At 29.3% G+C, this 18814-nt stretch overlaps 1 protein-coding gene across 8 annotated transcripts in view; it reads right to left on the reverse strand.

The window, feature by feature from the left end:
- The window catches only part of LOC105423311 (alkaline phosphatase), a 180383-nt gene that overhangs the window by 138042 nt on the left and 23527 nt on the right, over positions 1 to 18814 (reverse strand). For 6 of the 8 annotated variants that reach the window (XR_016139896.1, XR_016139898.1, XR_016139895.1 and 3 more), the window contains exon 2: positions 17759 to 18006. The exons of 1 other annotated variant lie outside the window; for it this stretch is intronic. Coding sequence is in view for 1 of the 7 variants with exons in the window: in XM_089079812.1 (XP_088935938.1) it covers positions 17759 to 18006 (248 nt within the window). In the remaining 6 variants the exon portion in view is untranslated. Of the gene's footprint in view, positions 1 to 6477; positions 7053 to 17758; positions 18007 to 18814 lie in introns of those variants that run through there. One more of the 8 variants, XM_089079813.1, reaches the window with a different exon arrangement.

An 18814-nucleotide genomic window follows, 5' to 3' on the forward strand; every position in this document is an offset into this window, starting at 1 on the left:
CGATGAGAAATGCACGGCTTCGGGAACGTTCACCGGAACATTTCTGATTCCAATGCTAATTTAAATGCAGAAATGGTTTTCGGACGAGCGAGCGCTATTAGTTTGTGCTTAGGTACAAGAGGAGAAATTCGGTCAGAGAGCGATTAGTCATTAGTAGAAAGTCTCTTTTGTCTTCCTCCAGTCTCTCCACCTTCGATGTACGGTTCATTCGTGCCACTTGGGAGCTATTCACATCAGTCTCCTTGTTCCGAAGCGCGGATTACACGACCATTGAATTCGTAAGTGAAACTGCCTGAGCTTTTCACCGACTAACTTACCTACGACACTCTTTGATAATCTTATATAACTCGCGCGTGAATTATCCAGACTGACTTCCGTCATACGTCGCTTTCAGTGTCCATAAAGTTTAAGCTACATTTAGTGACACAAATTAGCAGTATGTAAAGTAAGTTTAATAATGACCTATAGATCCTATCTACGATCTTAATATAGCTGTATATAATTTTACTCTTCCAGATTGTATTGAATAGTTAAAACAATATCGAATTCATGTTCTATGAGATGAAAGAATAAAATCTTATTTGATTTAACTTGATTAGCTTTATTCTGACTTTTTTTGTCTTTCCTGCGTAAGAATATACATATATTTTATATATATATATATATATATATATATATATATATTCTCGATATTATATCAATATATTATTTCGATATAATATACAATATAATTTTCTTATAAATCTCCAGAACACACAAATGCAAGAGACAATATTTTTCCTCTACAATGACAATACTATCATGATTTTATAAATTTCCCCAACGGATATAAATTATATATATTTTTATCTCCAATCTGAGATAGAAATTTCCTGTCAGTATTTTTATCTCTAATATAAAATAAAAACTTTTCTATCTCTTTTATATACGAAATCCAACTTTCGAAAAATCTAAAATTAATAGAAATAGGAAATATTAATATTATTTCGATAATGTTAAAAAATAATGGTTCTAATAGAGTTATATTATGTAATTTGGGTCTAGTTAATTTGTGACCAACATTTATTCTAAAGTATACGTTTAGATCTTTCTGTTTTCTGATTTTGTGATCATAGCACACGCAAATCCAGTAATCTCTCGATCTTAGCACGGTACATCGTCTTATGTTATCAATCGATCGATCGAGGTTTAAAGGCTCGAGAAAGAAAGATTGATCTCGTCGGTGAACCATGATAAGTCGCAATGGGATTTCCAGGACAATCTATTGTCCCGGTTAGATGACTCCGGTACCCGCCGGGAGTTAACAAAGGATTTACGCCTTAAAAGAGGTAACAATATTTATTGTGTCTAACGTATACTAACGAACAAACTATTAGATTAGAAACAAAATGCAGCTTTTTCAAATAAATAAAAATAAATAAATTTAATTTATAATATTTAATTTAAAAACAATTTAAAAGCAATATAATCTTTACATTTTTATCAATAAGTTAATTTTATTATATCGTTTGTAAAATTGAAAAATTCTTTAGAAATAGAAATAATTAAAAATAATAAATTTCCTTGCATTGTTATTCTTTTAAATGTTATATAGTAATAATTATTTTTCTCATGCCAATATAATATTTTTCCAATCTTTATAATTCATTTGTCATGATTTTAATATTTTGCAGTCTTTTTCGTAGAACCAAATTATTATATATCTTTGAAAAAAATTACACCACTTTCTCATAATATACCATAACAGAAATACGATTAGTTTAGAAAACTATTTTACGAAATTAACGTGTTATAAATGAGAGATTGTGTGTTAATCTAATATCTTATGTTTCAACAGCACATTTTCAACAAATATTTCTAATCTTTTCAGTAAAATATTATCATGATTTGGCTCCCAAAATGTGTGTACACAATTCGTAAGCATCGGCAGGTTTGTCGAAGCTTAACATAACAAATGAAGCTAATTACCGTTTCATTTAATGAACGTGCATTAGGGCGCATAATACTGATGCTGAGTCCGCGGAAACCCGCACGATAATTTGGAAAGTATTGCAGTGAGATGCATCTTTGCATATGCAAATCGAGTCATTAAAATCAGCTGATATTGAGAAAATTGTAATGTAAATTTAACGATATCGGTTAACAATTCTCTATAATATCTAATTAAGCCACAATCAATATTGTACTATGCAAAAGACAATAAAACAAATTTGCCCTTCTGTCATTTTCACTAAACAGTCACTTTACATGTCAAAATTATTAATATAAATTTTATGTCAATTTTACGTTACAAATTAAGATGTCATAAATCAAATCAAGATGTCACAAAATCAAGAATGCATAAATTTAAATATACTAACTAATAATTGCGCATAATCAATCATTTAATAACACAAACAGTGGAATATCAAATATTCCATATAAAAATCGAAATGATATTTGATGCTTTTTTTATACAAAATATGGGAAGCTGTATTTATACTGAGGAATATCTATAGAATAATTTAAAAAAAGATGAGATATGCAAAATTTCTATGTCGTAAAAAAAGCCAAAAGAATTTTCTACGTATATAAATTTAATTTAAATAAAATCGTTTTTAATTTTTCTTTTATAATTTAATTAGAATTAATTCAATATTGATTTTAACTTTAACATAAACGCACATAAAAAAGAACAATAAAATATAAAGATTGCTTCGTTACGTCAAATATTGAGAAGAAAGACAAATATTTTACGTATCTATCTCTTGCAATTTATTATATTTATAATTAGTGCTTGCACCAAGTGCATTTATTTACATATATAACATGTTTGAATACTCTCTGTTTACAATAATACAATAGATTAAATTAATTCTCCCAAAATCAGATTGCGTTGCATTCCCGGCGGTGATGCGCTGATCGCTTTGAACCCTCGGATTCGTTAATAGAATCGAGTTGGTTAATTTATCGAACGGAATGGTTAACCATAAATTTTCCTATTCTCTAGCATTAGTCGGACCGTTATCACTTTAATATCCGCCACAAGGACCGATAGAAACTTCAACGGTAGAAATCAGTCCAGGTGACGAATTCATGAATATAAAGCAGATGCACATCGTTCAATTTTATGAGTATCGACGGTTACTAAAGTCGACACGGATTCTATTCGCGTCAACTTTCACCCACGAAATATACGCGAAAATTGATATCTAACATATAATAATAAAGTACCATGCAATTGATCATTAATTGCAAGCTACAGAGCAAAACAAAAATATTGTTTCTATTTCATTATTTAAAATTAGCGAAATTACTTACTAAAATTTATTATAATCCTAACAAATTTTATTTAAACAATGCAAATATACAATATATATATAATACACATTATATGCAAACATCAGTACCTTTTTTAAGTTTTTAAATTATTAATTTTAAATATAACTTTATATGCTATAATTATATTAATTTATATGTATATTAATTTTATATTTATATGTATATTAATTTTTGAAATAATTAAAAATTTTTAATTTACCATTTTAAAAAGTTTAAACATAAAATTGAGAGAAAAATGTTGTGAAGTGTATCTAGTTAATATTCATTGTTAAATAAAATAACTAATACAAAAGTTTGTACATATAGTAATATATTAGTAATATGTGTTTAGTAATATATTAGTAATATGTGTTCTTTCATTTAAAATAAATTTTAAATTATGGCAAAATAAAATATATCAATAATTTCAAAATTAACTTTATATTAAATATAAAATTATTTCTTGATAATGAAACTATCATAATTCAATAAAATAAAGTCATGAAACATATCAGAAGCTGTTAAACTAAGTTTTCTTCTTATGAAATATTATATATATATATATAAAAAGTGAGATATACTTTTACAATTTGGCGATATTTTGACAACTGTAACTTCAGTGTAAGTTCAGTTACTCAAGTATAACTTCTTGTTGATTTTTCAAAATACTTTTTGGCACGTTCTATAAGTCTGTTACGAACTATGATCTACTTTTATTGAACGGAAAGTCATCAGTTCGAATGTAAGTTTCAAGAAACTTTCTCGCTTACTTCACCGCTGATGCTGTAATTCAGAATAACCGACAGCGTATCATCAAACCTTATTATTTTCCCTGGTCATTTTTCTTACTTTCGTATCTGACTTCTTTATTTATACCACTTCTGTCTCTATCATTTTATTACTCTCTATTAATACGTCTCATATACGATGTTTCCATCCAATCTGTTTCGCTCGCCGAATTTCGCGTAATTCTGACAACAAAAGTGCAACAAATTTTGCGGGCATTGCATTATTCGCAAATCCGCACGCGGTAATGGGTTGATCCTTCGGGAATTGACCGTATTAGCCGGAAATAGTTCGCCGATGCAAAACTTTCGTCGCTGGAAACGCGGACAGTCAGCCGAAGTTTACATCCACTAACGTTACGATAACACGTGCGTATGCAAATCGCGTCCGGTGCTTTAATTGGCAGCAACGCAAGCCGCTAGCGGGCATTACAACTCGTACGCTAGGATTGTGTAGTAGAACGAAGAGAAGACTTAACGAGGTAATTTCCGATCCGAACAAAGCTTCAGCCCGTTAAACGAAATATCATTTTGCAGTGTGAATTCGGCGACGAACAAATTGCATTGTTTTCCTACATTCCGAAAACTTTTATCGTTGGTTGAAAGCATACGAGCAAATGAAAATTTCAAGAATACGAACTGAGCATTTCGCTAGACTGGAAATGAACGGTAGTATAAAATAGCGTTTTGATTAAAACAAGCGTGGAAGGAGAACTCCGAATGCCATTCCCTGATATAATAATGTCTCTTAATAATACTGATACTTGCGCGATGCTAATATCGTCTGATTAAAATGGTATTTACATCACTAGTCGTCCGATAAAAATATAGTCATTCTACTTCATCTATTTAACCGGATTATATTGGAAAGTCAGGCTCATACCATTATCAATAGATCACTTTATCAATTTATTCTTTTATAGCATTGTTAAAAATTTAAATTTTATTAATTTTTTCAATTTCTATTTTAGTTTTTATTTATTTATAGTAATAATATGATATTGTTAATGTCCAATTGATTGTTTATTATCTTATCTATCAATATTTTATGTAAATTTTAAGCTAAGGAAAATATTCTATTATCTTATCTCTCTATTTGCATTATGACTGTTAAATTTCAAGGTAGTCAATCTTAATTATAATCACGTGCTGATATAATCATTGGTGTAAAATGCCTCGGTAACATCACGTTAGAGAATTGCCACAAAACAATGATCGTATGCATAAATTCGGATGGGAAGGATGAGATTCTACAATTCTACAATTGTATAAATTATGCAGTGACTTTGAAATGTTGAATGCTTCAGAATGCCAATTGTAAATACTTTTAATTGATGTTAATAAATTTTAATTATTTCTTTTATTTGATATTACATGCAACATAATACAACGTGATTGTGCAGTAAAAACAGTATAAAATAATTACATTTAAAGAAATCATGTATACAATATTAAGTAATTTAATCACACACGTTGGAAATGTAATATTTAAATTTATTTACATTATAAACAGTTAAAAAATAAATTTGTATAGTTTAGTTAATTAAATGTTTTATAATTTTATAGTAATAAAATCTGATAAAAATCTTATAAAAATTATTGTATAATAATAGAAAAATAATTTGATTATATAAATATTATTTATAAAACCCTCTCTCTATCAAGATACGAGAGAAAATTCCACGTTCAAGATAATTTTAATCAAATAAAGTTTTCCTATTTTTCTTAGCAATCTGAATCTGCCCAAAGATTAAGATAATAAGATTTTTCAACTTTTCACATTTTATCACGCGCATGTATAATGTTTATTAATAAATTCCAGAGATTAATTAATTAAAAATTATAAAACAGAAATATTAAAATCAAGTTAGCAAATATAAATAAATAAGTTATAAAAAATCAAAAATTAACACGTTATAAGAAGAGATATATTTAATTTTTATAATTTATGTTAAATAAATTAATGAAAATGTATTACGCAATTATTTTATATCATTTCCCGGTGTTATAATTACATGTATAATTATATGTATTTTCGTATAAAATACAAAAAATAAATAATTTCTTTATTAAATAGTAATATTAAACTTTTTATTAGCATAAATATTTTCAGATAATCGATTTCTGAGATATTTCTCTCTAATATTCTTGTCTTTTATATAAATATAATGCAATTTTTATAGATCCATTATCTCATTTAAAATAAAAAATAATTTATTCACCGATATATGATGCGTAACAGAGAAGAAAAAAGAAAGTTATAAAATATAAATATATGTAAATTATAGTGTTTTCTAAATAATTTTAAGAACTAATCATTACATGTAAAAAAAATAATTATCAACGACTAATTCGGCAAGAAGTATCACAGTAAATATAAATAATTAATTACCTCATAGTTGCTTCGCCGTCACTCGACGCCTCCCAGGCCTTTCTCCTCCTCTCAGGTTTCTTGGTTGCACTCACAAAACATAATACTCACGAAAACACAATTAATTAAATCGCGCACAAACTAATTATCAGAATAGAACGATTACACGACGATTTACGTGTTCTTGAAGTTGATCGCACGCAATTCGCGGTTTAATACACGATGAGAAAATTAACGAAAGAATAAAAACGCAAAAGCGCTATCTTTTGCTCGGCATAAAAATAACCATTATCCCAAATATTACGACGAAACAATGATTCATCATGCTTCTTTAAACGCTATTCTTATATTAACTAAATATAATACATCGCGAGAAATGTATACTCTAATAAATAGCCGTGGGCTCGCCATATTTTTAAGGTTAATCGTAGAAGTTATTATTAAGTGCCGCCTGATAATCGCCAAGTATTCGTAAAGAATAATCGCGAGTTTCGAGGGTTGAGAACACGATAATACATGGAGCGACTCAAATTACTACCTGCCCATTCGGGCTTCGGCGCGCGAATGATAGCGCGGCGACCTTTCATAAACACAACGTATCCCACCACGCAAAAACATCGCTAAGGCTACGCCACAAACAATTCATCATATTTTAAAAAAATATAAACAATAAACAATCGTAGCCTCGATAGTTTAAAGATATTTACGGATTATTCCAACAGAAGTTTGGTACGTTATATTAGTTGAATATTTCGCGGAAATGACAAATCGAAGTAGGGCCAATCGTTGTTGCGATGTTTATAAAAAAGATCCTTGTGTTTTGATATTCATACATTGATGTTAATTCTCGAAATACAATCACTTTTACAATTACTTAATGATTATTAGACGACATGTTCAATCATTCATCTTTAACTTCACAAATACGTCGAGAGGATAGCTCCTTATCAAAAGTGCATAGATGTCTCACGCGATTTATTGAAATAGAAATCATAGGAATTAAAGATATCGAGAATGATAAATTATTGTCATTCCATCATTTTAATATTTAGAACAACGCTATTTCTATGCCGAAATATAATCCAGTTTCGTACTGTTATGTACTATTTTCAAATAATTTATTTATCGTGCAGCAAAACATGCGTCGCGTGCAATTAATTTCGAGACTGTTGTGTAAAGTACTGCGTAACTATCATATTCCAATAATTAGCACGCGTGATTTTAATTAACCGTATTTTCGCGAATGAGTGTTATGTGAGCGCAATATGGAAAACTGAAAGGAAGAGAAAGCTTCAAAGGCATCGTGTGACATCAAAGTAACAAACTACAAAGAGTAATTTATTATTTATATTTTATTTAATATTTGCAAAATTAATAAGCACTGATTATTTGTTAGTAATTATTTTATTCGTGCAACGATTATTTTTTGAAATATTAATTATTTTAAGCACATTATTATTTATGTACATTTCATTTATACTTCTACGTATATTTTTTTTAAATTTTAACTTTAACTGCATATCGGTGAATTATGAATTATCTTTCATTAATATGTCTTTTATGATTAAATTTTAAATGGAGCTAATGGATTTATAAAAATTCATTTATATAAATATTACATAGATGTATCGTAAATATTAAAGGCATAAAAGGCAAAAAATGTAAAAGGTAAAAAATGTAAAAGTCAAGAGTTAAAGAAAATCAAATAAACAATAGGTTATAAATGTATTGTTTGAAAACGAACAAATTTTAGAATATTTACAATATAATATTTAATTATAAAAACATAATATTTAATTTTAAAATATGAAAAAATTATTACATAATCGTATAGAACGATAACATAAAATTTTTAAACTAGACTTATTACTCATTTATTTCAAAAATAATTACGAGATTAGGAAATATATCTATTTTTTAAAAAAACGTTAAATTTTATATAAATTAACACAAAAAAACAATATTTTTATTAATTCGTTAAATATTTATTTTGAATATTATGTGTTATATACACATCACGAGAATTAAGCAAAGAAATGTTTAAAATATTTTACGATTATATAATGTATTTAATTTTTTTTAATAAAAACCACGTTGCTAAAAAGATTTTAAAAAACGCCAGAAAATTAAAAATCTGTTGAAAAATCTCGTTATTTTTGTATAAGCATTTTTGACTTTAATTTTCAGTACAGTAATTGTGAAACACCACAAAAGACATAAATAATTATGTCTTTTTAACATGGTTTATGGAATTTAGCGGGAAGTTTACAATTTCTGTTATCTGGTTTACGCTTATTTTAAAATCACTCGTGCAAAAATATGAAATGCTTAGCAGAGGCACTGCTGAAATCTTTAGAAGTATGCAAATAGAAAGCAAATCCATAAAAGTAGCGAAGATCAAATAAGAAAATACAAACAGGAGAACTTCAATAAAGGGCACTTTCAAGCAACTTCCAGAAGATGCGATTTTCTGAGCATAGCCGAGCACAGCCAGAAAGAGATTATGAAGTGCGTGCCTCTTAAATTCAATTTCTTCGTAAATAGAGATCCTCAGTATACACGCAAAGGAACAAGCGCCAATATAATAAAGTAGAAACGCAATATTAATTCGAAATGTCTTATTCTCGTGAATATTAAATGCCACTACTGCCACTTCTAAAGGAATTAGATTTTTAGCACAATATTTTAACAACTGATGTTGCATATATAAAATTGAAAAAACAAATGTAATTTAAAAAAATAAGTAGAAATGTTTAATATGCTTTGATTAACATTCGTATCGTTTAGTAGGATGCAATTGTGTTTTCAAGAAATATATTATTAATAATTTTCTCGAGTATTTTAGTGTGATATAAAAATTAATTACAATCAAAAATTCTCATATATATCGAGAAGTATCAAGATCTTTAAATTGTTTCACAGTGTACGCATGCTTGTGTATAAAAAATAGGAAGATAAAATATCTCAATAATAAAAATTAATAAATCTAAATTAAGAAGTCAATACGATAAATCAATACGAGTGTGCACATATACGGATGTAAACGCGCAAACGTTACGTTATTCAATTTTGATTGCTTATAATTTGAAAATTATTGCAATCTCAACATACCCGTTTGAGAATTTTCAGTTTCATTAATCTTTAGAATATATTAAAGTATTGTACAATAGTTGCGAGATGTCTCGTATAAATTTATCTTAAGCATTACGGGATAGCTAGGAATATGCGCGAAACATTCCAGTATGATTCATGAGAGTGATATTGCAATGTTACAGCTATCTGTTATTCTATCTATTTCAATAGACATATACTATGCTTGATGTTGAACATTCAACTGACACCGACGTGGAAATAATAGACAGTTTAAACAATCGTTAATAAAATTGAGAAGGCGTTAATAATATGTAATTGCGTAATAATATGTAATATGAAATATAATTTACGCTTAAATATTAATTATTAAACATTTGTCCAAGGTATAGGAAATAAGTAAATGTAAATTAGATGTGACACAATTAAAAAAGGACTGTGAAAGATTTGTTTCTCCTGATATATTTAAATCCACAAGTTAAACATTAATCTTTTAATTTTAACTTTAGTTTACAAATAAAATGAAAAATATAATTTCAGAGATCAAATAATAAATATATTATCAAGTTTAAATAACTAAAAGTTAGCATATTGTTACATATATAAACAGTGTAATATACCGTAAGATAAAATTTTATTTATTTACTAGCTATGTGGAAATAAATATTCATTGAAGCAAATGGTAAAAATGTTAGTTTCATGTCCAGGAAAAAATAATATCCATAATAATTCATTTTCCATTTGAAATATAACGACCTTATATATTTCACGAACTATATTTATAACGTGAATTAACGTTGCATAAAAATATCATTAACCGAAAGATTTGCATATCCATTAAAAAGAATTGTGTCCAGTCCAGGACAACAATGACAAATAAGTACTGAAAAATGTAATGTACAACTACAAATTTACAATTAAAAATTATAAATGTCTTATTTTGTAAAAATAAAAAAAAACAATAGAAAAATAATGCAAGATGTAAAATAATATACTTTTTGACACAATGAGAGAATTTTATTCACATTCTATATTCTCTGCTTTGAATACTTCGTTGTTATCAACTGTATTATACATCAACATAATATTGTTCATATATGAACACTCAATAAGCAGATATTCTCGCTGTCAGTGAATTGTTGCAAGTTTACATTAGACATCTGTAAACTGCGTTCTACCGCAATTTGATTACATATCACGTTAAAACATGATATTGTCGATACAAATACAATGCGCACGTCGATGCATTTCATCTGTTTGAGACGTAAATTCAGAGTTGCCGCATTTAATCGTATTTTCTTCGCGTGAAATATTTAATAACTAATTTGTTTTCGACGAGTCGACGGCGGATTATTATTTCATAGCGCACATTGTAACCGCGACGCCATCAAACTGCGAATTTCTCTCATTGGTTCTTGCTACGTGATCGATTTGCAAGTTTCATTAGTTTGTCCCCAGCCCTTCATTTGTTTACGATACGTGCCCGCCTCGGTCGCCGGAACCGAGTCGTTTGTTACAATGTATTTTCGCTTTTCGGCCGTCCGGGGAGATCGCGGACTGTTGGGGATGGAAACATCTCGCGGAATCGCAATATGCGCGAAACGTGTTATGCATACACGTAGACAGAAAGAGAAAATCGCGACGGTATGCTCCATCGCGTTGGAAGCGTCAACTCCCCGGATTTATCGCGTTTCTACTTATATACCGAGATTAACTCCGCATGAACAACGTTCCGAAATAGAGACATAAATCGAAAAGAAGATATACATATTAATTTGAATTTAATCGTCAATTATTTGAATTTAAAAGAACGTCGTTATTTTATGTTATATTTTTACGAACGAGAATTCTCGAGTTTACAAAATATAGGAAATTCGTAACAGTAAGTTAAAGAAGTGATCTTTATCAAGTCGTTTTCCGTGATTTTTTCAGCTCTTTCTCAAATTTTATTCGTAAGACTCTTTTTACCTTAGATGTTTCCTTTTAATAATTTTTATCTTTGTCATCTGAAATATACATCTAACAATAAGTATAAGTATACAATTGAAAATATTTTTAGAATATTACTGATGTCAAATTATATTGACATATTGTTATCAAATAAATATCATTAGCTCAAGTCAAAATTCAAGTTCTATAAAAGAAGTTACAAAAAGAAACATAAGTTAATAATCAATTAATCTTTTTTCAGATACATATACGTATATATTCTCTGCGATCATCAAGTCAAATTTAATAATTTAATATTATCCTTATTCATTATTTTATTATAAATACATTACCCGCACCTCGAAATATACCTCTGTATTAGCATCATTTAAAAGAATTCCTAAATACGTTATTCGGAAATGTGTCAGGGGAAAACTTTATGGTGAAGCAACACCAAATGAAACGCACGATTGTAAATTTCGCGCAATTTGTCCGATATTTAGCGGACCGTGCCTCGATTAAATTGACGCAATTTGCGATAAAAAACGTGTCAGCGGACAAGCGTTTCGAGTGCGGAATTATTTTTATGTTTGCGGACTGGGGGAGAAGAAAGGGACAGAAACTCGCCATTCCGGTTTCCGCTTTGACTCAGCGACTCTGTATCTCTCTTCGCGGTCATTCGATATTAAAAAAGAGAGAATTCAAAAATTTAACAGCGGACAGTATTCAAAGCACGAGGGAAAGATTTAATCAGCATATGTTCACAAAAATCTGTACAGACGGAATACTTTACTTTAATGCGATTTAAGTAATTTACTTATCATTGTTAATGTTTACTAATACTTTTCTTTCCATGAAAGAGCATCGTTACTTGGTTACTCACTGTAACCCAGTTTCATCGTGTTACTTTCTATATTCATTAGCCTGCAAGAGGCATATATGCATGTACGGCATAAGAAAGATTCATTGCCAGATTGCGTAATTATTCACTAGCCATTCGACACGCATTGCTGTCCTACATCCAAATAGCTCCCTCATTCGCTTATTACACAAAACATTAATTTACAACACTTTTAACACTATCTTGTAAATTTATTTATTATACATTAATACGGATATCTACTAATTTTAACAAAATTTTAGTAAAATAATAATTTTAATTTAATTTTAATAACAATTTAATAATAATTAAATTAGTAACAATTTAATAACAATTTAATTATATTTAACTTGAATTCTCTTGCGATATAATCATATTGTTAATCTTTATTTAACATCGGATCTTCATGCAAACATTGAAAAAAGAATAATAAGTTCAATGATTGTAAATAATGTAAAATGGAACAAAATAAAACCATTTTAATAGCATCTAAGTAATATATAAATATATATATTTCAAAGTTGATTAGTCGTCAAAAATTTTTTTAAAAATGTGGAAGATAAATCTTTTGTTCGAGATACAACTAAAACGATAAATAAAAAGTATCATAGAGTATTAATTTTATCCAATTCATGCTTCAAAAAGCTCTAAGATGAATCATGTGCGGCAACCTCGCACATAACTCATACGCGATGCATTCGAGTAGAATCTTAATTCCAGGAGTATGTGGAGCAGCTATCTCCTCTCTATTCATAACGACTTAGCCACAAGTATACTTTGAAAACAGCAGAATCACGATTTATATTTTGCAAGGGTTTTCAAAGATAGCAAATACGCGAGTGATCGATGTCGGTTCAATGCGCCAGGGTGGCTTAACCATTAGTCATCCGCGTCCCTCTTGCGTAACCCACAATTAATTATTATCCTGATAAATGTCACATGCTACGTGTTTCGACAATAAATCGTTAGAGCGGCGATGCGCGGCGCTCTACCATCAAAGTGTATACCCAATCGTGCAGGTGTCATGTAATTTCATGATCGGTTAATGCTTAAGGTTAATAGTCGATTGCACACGGTAATCACGCGATAAACATTCAAAAATTAAATGCTGACTTCGCAAATAGTACGATGTATTTTAATTCATTATGTGTCCGTTATGCTTCGTATGATTGCATTTAACGTTCGGAATCAACGTCAGATATCGGGAACGAAAATTTAGAAAAATTTTCTGTGGAAAAGATAATAAAAAGTTATATACTTTATATAAAATAAAAATATAAACAGATTTCATAAATTCAATGTATCGTTATACATATAAATGTTTACCTTCGATAATACTGAAAAATTTAATAAAATAAAATGAAATAAAAGCTTCTCTTTGATAAATCAAAATTATATTCATTAAAATATATGGAATATGTCCGAATTTTGTCCGATGACTGATTTCTTAATTCAAATTTTTGTTAAACAAAAGCAATTAATTGTCTTATAATTCTAAAGAATATATATATGTTTATTGATTTATTTCTTGAGGACAAAATTTCTTAATATTATAAATTTAGGCATAGCGATTATTAAACTATTTCTAACTAGACCTTCTCGAACATATATGTATTTACATATGCAGGCTGTCTTTGTTTTCATTTATAGACTTGTATATGCTATCCTGCTACATCTACACGAAAATAAACAAGTCTCCTATCAACACCGGTCTAGTCCTTCAAGCAAGTTCCCAGGGGACTATTCGAGAAACTTTGTTCCCGACCAACAACGTTTCCCAGGTATGTCACCCGGGGAGAAGAGCACTAGAGAAGACAGGAGAGAGGAGCGAGAAACAATAATATTACTTGACAAAGAACAAGAAAAATTACGAGAAAGAAAAGATTCTGCACGTCATGGGAATTCTACAAACACAGAGATAATATTTATTCCTCGCCATCGAGAGGTAATGCAACGGCAAAAATCGATACTTGTGTAAATTAGCTTATTGCTAAAATGACGCAAATTCTGAAGAAGAAGCATAAAGATTAAAAACTCATATAACTTTTCGCGGCATACACTTTTCATCGTAAGAAAGTGGAGTGATGACCCACTTAAATAATAAAAGAAAATTTTCGGTAAAGTTTGAGCATCATATGTGCACACTTTACATTCTCCGAAAGTTCTAGAGATTCAAAGGCTTCGTTTTGATTTCAACTTGCTTTGATTTGACTTTAATTTGAGAGAACAAAAAGAGAGATTACGTCGGTCGAGTCTTAAGCAGATCCGTAATCAATGCAGAGTTAGAGTATATGAAATCCTCCGGGACTACACCGAAAAATGGCTTTCGTGTTTCGTGGTTTCTCAATGGCTTCGGAATGCACCAGTTTCGCAGTGAAAAGTACCGAAGAGCCATACCCGATACGATAGATGGAAAACAAAGCGATACATGGGAAATGTGTGAAGGATAATATATATAGCCGTAAATTTGTGCGCAAACATCGATATCATCCGTGATGAATGTTGAATCTTCTTACACAAAAAACGAGTTTCAATAGCTGATCGCTTGTAACATGTCGCATATATTATAATTTCAAGTTTAGAAAAATGCATCTTGATCTCGGATACGTATTTTTGCAAAAAATACGTCGCATACAATCGTACAATCTTTTATGGAAAGACGTTTTAATATAAAACAACAACACGTTGAAATAATTAGCGCATATATGATTATTTTTCTTAAAACGTCCTCAAATTTCTTCAATTTTTCTTTATTTAAATAATCTTTATTTAAATAATAAGAAATAAAAATAAGAAAAAATTGATTTTAATTTAAAGTTACTTTAAAGATAACGATAAGTACAAAATATATATTTTTAAACTTAATAATACTTTTCAAATAAAACACACACACACACACACACACACACACACACACACACACACACACACACACACACACATTATTTCAAAAATACTGTACATGATATTTTGTAAATTTTGGTTTTTTAATATGTATTATACAACCGCCTCAAGATTACCAGAGATGCTTTTACAGCTGAATAATCTGTAGCTACTGTAAGATTTAAAATCGATCTGCTTTATAAGACTTTTTTGGAAAGCTTTTTAATATTTGAAGTGAAATATTTTAATGAATAAATTAAATTCCTATTAAAATAAAATTTAGTTAAAATTAATTATAATAAAAAAAATCTTTTGTTTTATATATATCTTATAAATATATATCTTGTTATCTTATAAAAATCTTATATATCTTATTATCTTATAAAAAAATGTTTCATTATCTATTTAAATTTTTAAGACTGAATTAACTTAAATAGCATTCTATTTTATCATTAAAATGCCAAATAGCATAAAATAAATCGGCTTACTTAATTTACATTTAAATAACTAAATTTGGAAAAATATTTTTGGAATATCAAAGGAGATTATATCCGTATTTATCATTGAATTTGTGAATTTTTCCCATGTGGGAATACAACAGTAAATTATTATAGCGTACGAAGTAGCGTATTTTAATTCTATTGCGTAAAATTTTAAAAAATAAACGTTTTATTTAATTCTACTTACGAACTAAGATATGTTTCTTAATATCACAAATATATATAGAATAATATTGTACTTGATAATCACGATAATTCTTTATCTTTATTTCTCATTATTCTTTGTCAGTTGCAAGAAATCCAAGCAATCTTAGCTTTGTGAAACTAATAAATTATTAAAAAAACAACAAAATGTGATGTAAATCTTCAATTCTATTATGATAATGAGATGGCGATGATAAACAAATCTCCAAATAACCTGGGATAATCTTTAAAAAATTAAAGATTCCCTTTGATAAAATTTTTTCTCTGTTATACTTTTGATTTTCGGGGAAAATCAAAGGAAATTCAAAAGAAGGTTGACAAAGAAACATAATACATAAAATGTGGAAAAAATAAAATTAAAAGATATGAATATTAACGAATTCGTTGAAAAAGCAAGACTAACGAATTTAACTTTTTAATTGAATCAAATTAAAAAAATAAATACGACGTAAGTATGATGCGGTATTAATATGCGAATGTTTTTATTTGCGATACATGTGATGTCCACGATAAATAAAAGAAAAAGGACACACAAGCGTTTAACTATGAACTTAATTAAAATACGAATACACGATCTGTGATCCATAAAAGTGTGTGTACATGTGTTTCGATTAAATTTGCATGCAAATACCCGGCTGCCTTAACGAAGTGAATTCAGCACATTGGATTTTTCCTTCGCGTATGTCGCTTACTATAAACGAGCATCAGCAATTTCTTGGAGTTATCCGAGTAGTGATCGAAAAAAATGCGAATGCAAGATAGTTTTTAAGGATATAATCTGCAAGGATTGTACGTGGTGTCAGAGTATCATAATCACTTTCAACCATAAAAAGTAGCTAATTAAAAAAAATGTTGAGACAGCAGCGGCTTTTTAATTGAAAGTCAGGATGTGGTCCATCGAATGCAGGTAAATAACAAAACTGACTTTTATTTTCCGTAGACTTTATCTTATCATAGAATTTTCATTTCACGCATAGTTATTGGACTATTCCATGCGAAAAATTGAATTCTGAAAAATAATATCCGATCCAATTTTTACCAAGGAAAAATTTAACTTCACCAAGGAATTTGCCAAGTCAACAAGGGATGTTACAATAAGACGCCAAATATCCGGGCAAGCTGGAGTAATATACTTGTTATTTGATTATTTACACAAAATTCTCAAATAAAGAAAAATAATAGCGAGAATATTAGAAAAGAAAACATAATAAATAATAAAAATATAACGACATCATACAGTTGTAATATAAATTAAAAATATTTCTTTTCCTCAAATTTGACAATTTGACGATTAAACATATATAAAGAAATATCTTTAATTTATATTAAAACGAAAAATATCAAAAAATATTTTATTATATTTAAAATACTAAAATAAAATTTGTCTCCTCTCCCTTCTCTCACCACACACACACACACACACACACACACACACACACACACACACACACACACACACACACACACACACACACACACACACACACACACACACACACACACACACAAAAGAGCAAAACGTTAGAGTACCAGCATTGCGCATACCGGAAATTTAAGTTTTACAGAGTAAAACTGGTTTTACAAAATGTTCGTTTCGAAGACATTTTTCAATTTCCAATTTATCACGAACTCGATGGAACATGTAAATCGTCGGTCTTACGTGCGCCGACCTAACGATTTGCGTGCTCCGGCCTGGATAGTTTACCACAACAAATTTGATGCACCGGTAAAACAACGGTTTTACGCGTGCCACGTTTTTAAGAGAAAAAAAAAAAAACAAAGAAAAATCGTTCTGCGTTTTCTCTCTCCTACTCACCCGCGCCAACGCCACCGCCGGGAAGCTCTCCCATGCAAGCTGCGTCTCCTCGCCCGGATTCCCATGACGCTGACCCGCGAGAATCCTCGCCGCTGTCAGAGTACTCATCCCCATGCCGTCGCCGACGAAGAGGACGACGCCGCGCGCCACCCCGGCCGGCGGCGTCGTGCCGCTGACGCTGGTACTCGCTGCCGCCTTGATCCGCATCTCGATCGCCCGCGTCGCCGCTTCATACCAGACCTCCCTCTCTGCCAACAAACAGGCCTCAGATATATATATCACGCGTGAGCGATGTAATCGGATCGGCAACATCGTCACAAAATCGCGAAATGAAACATCGTCCTGGATCGTACGTAACAGAATTCGAGTCTCAGAAAAGTCAACATTTTATATTTACGTAGAGCGGTTCTGTTCTCCCGACACGTAAACTAAAATTATTTTCGAGCTGATTTCTCCTTTTCTTCCTCTTTCTCTCTCTCTCTTTTTTCCTTTACTGTATATCTCTTTAATCTCCCAACACGATCATTTGTTCTTTTTATTGCGCAAAAGTAAGATAAAATTATCATTGATTGTTGATTTCTCATTTAAGAAATATTTGGCCTTCTTCACAAAATAAATAACATATTATAATTGTAATTAAAAATATGTAATAAATATTTAAAATTGTCTGAATGTCACATACTTTACAATTAAATTATAATCGTTGATGATTGATATAAATTTTAATTTAAAATTATAATATAAATTTATTTATTTCATAATTAGTACATAAAATTAATCTACAATGTAGTTTTTAATTTTCTCCTTTAATACAAAAGTTTGTACAGATTCATTCATAAACTTTTAAAAATAAAATATGTAAAATGAAAAATATATTGTCATGAAAATACCAATTATATTTAATACATATTAACTATTAAAATATTTCAATTATATATTTAAAGATATTAACAAAACATAAAAACGTAATACGTTTTTATAAAATAAAATGTAAAAACCAATTTTAGACATCACTTATTTCTTTTTCCTCTTACTGAAATAAACTACTCAAAAATG

Source organism: Pogonomyrmex barbatus, unplaced genomic scaffold (assembly GCF_055798465.1).
Source record: "Pogonomyrmex barbatus isolate J1 unplaced genomic scaffold, ASM5579846v1 scaffold3, whole genome shotgun sequence".
NCBI classification, from domain to species: Eukaryota; Metazoa; Arthropoda; class Insecta; order Hymenoptera; family Formicidae; genus Pogonomyrmex; species Pogonomyrmex barbatus.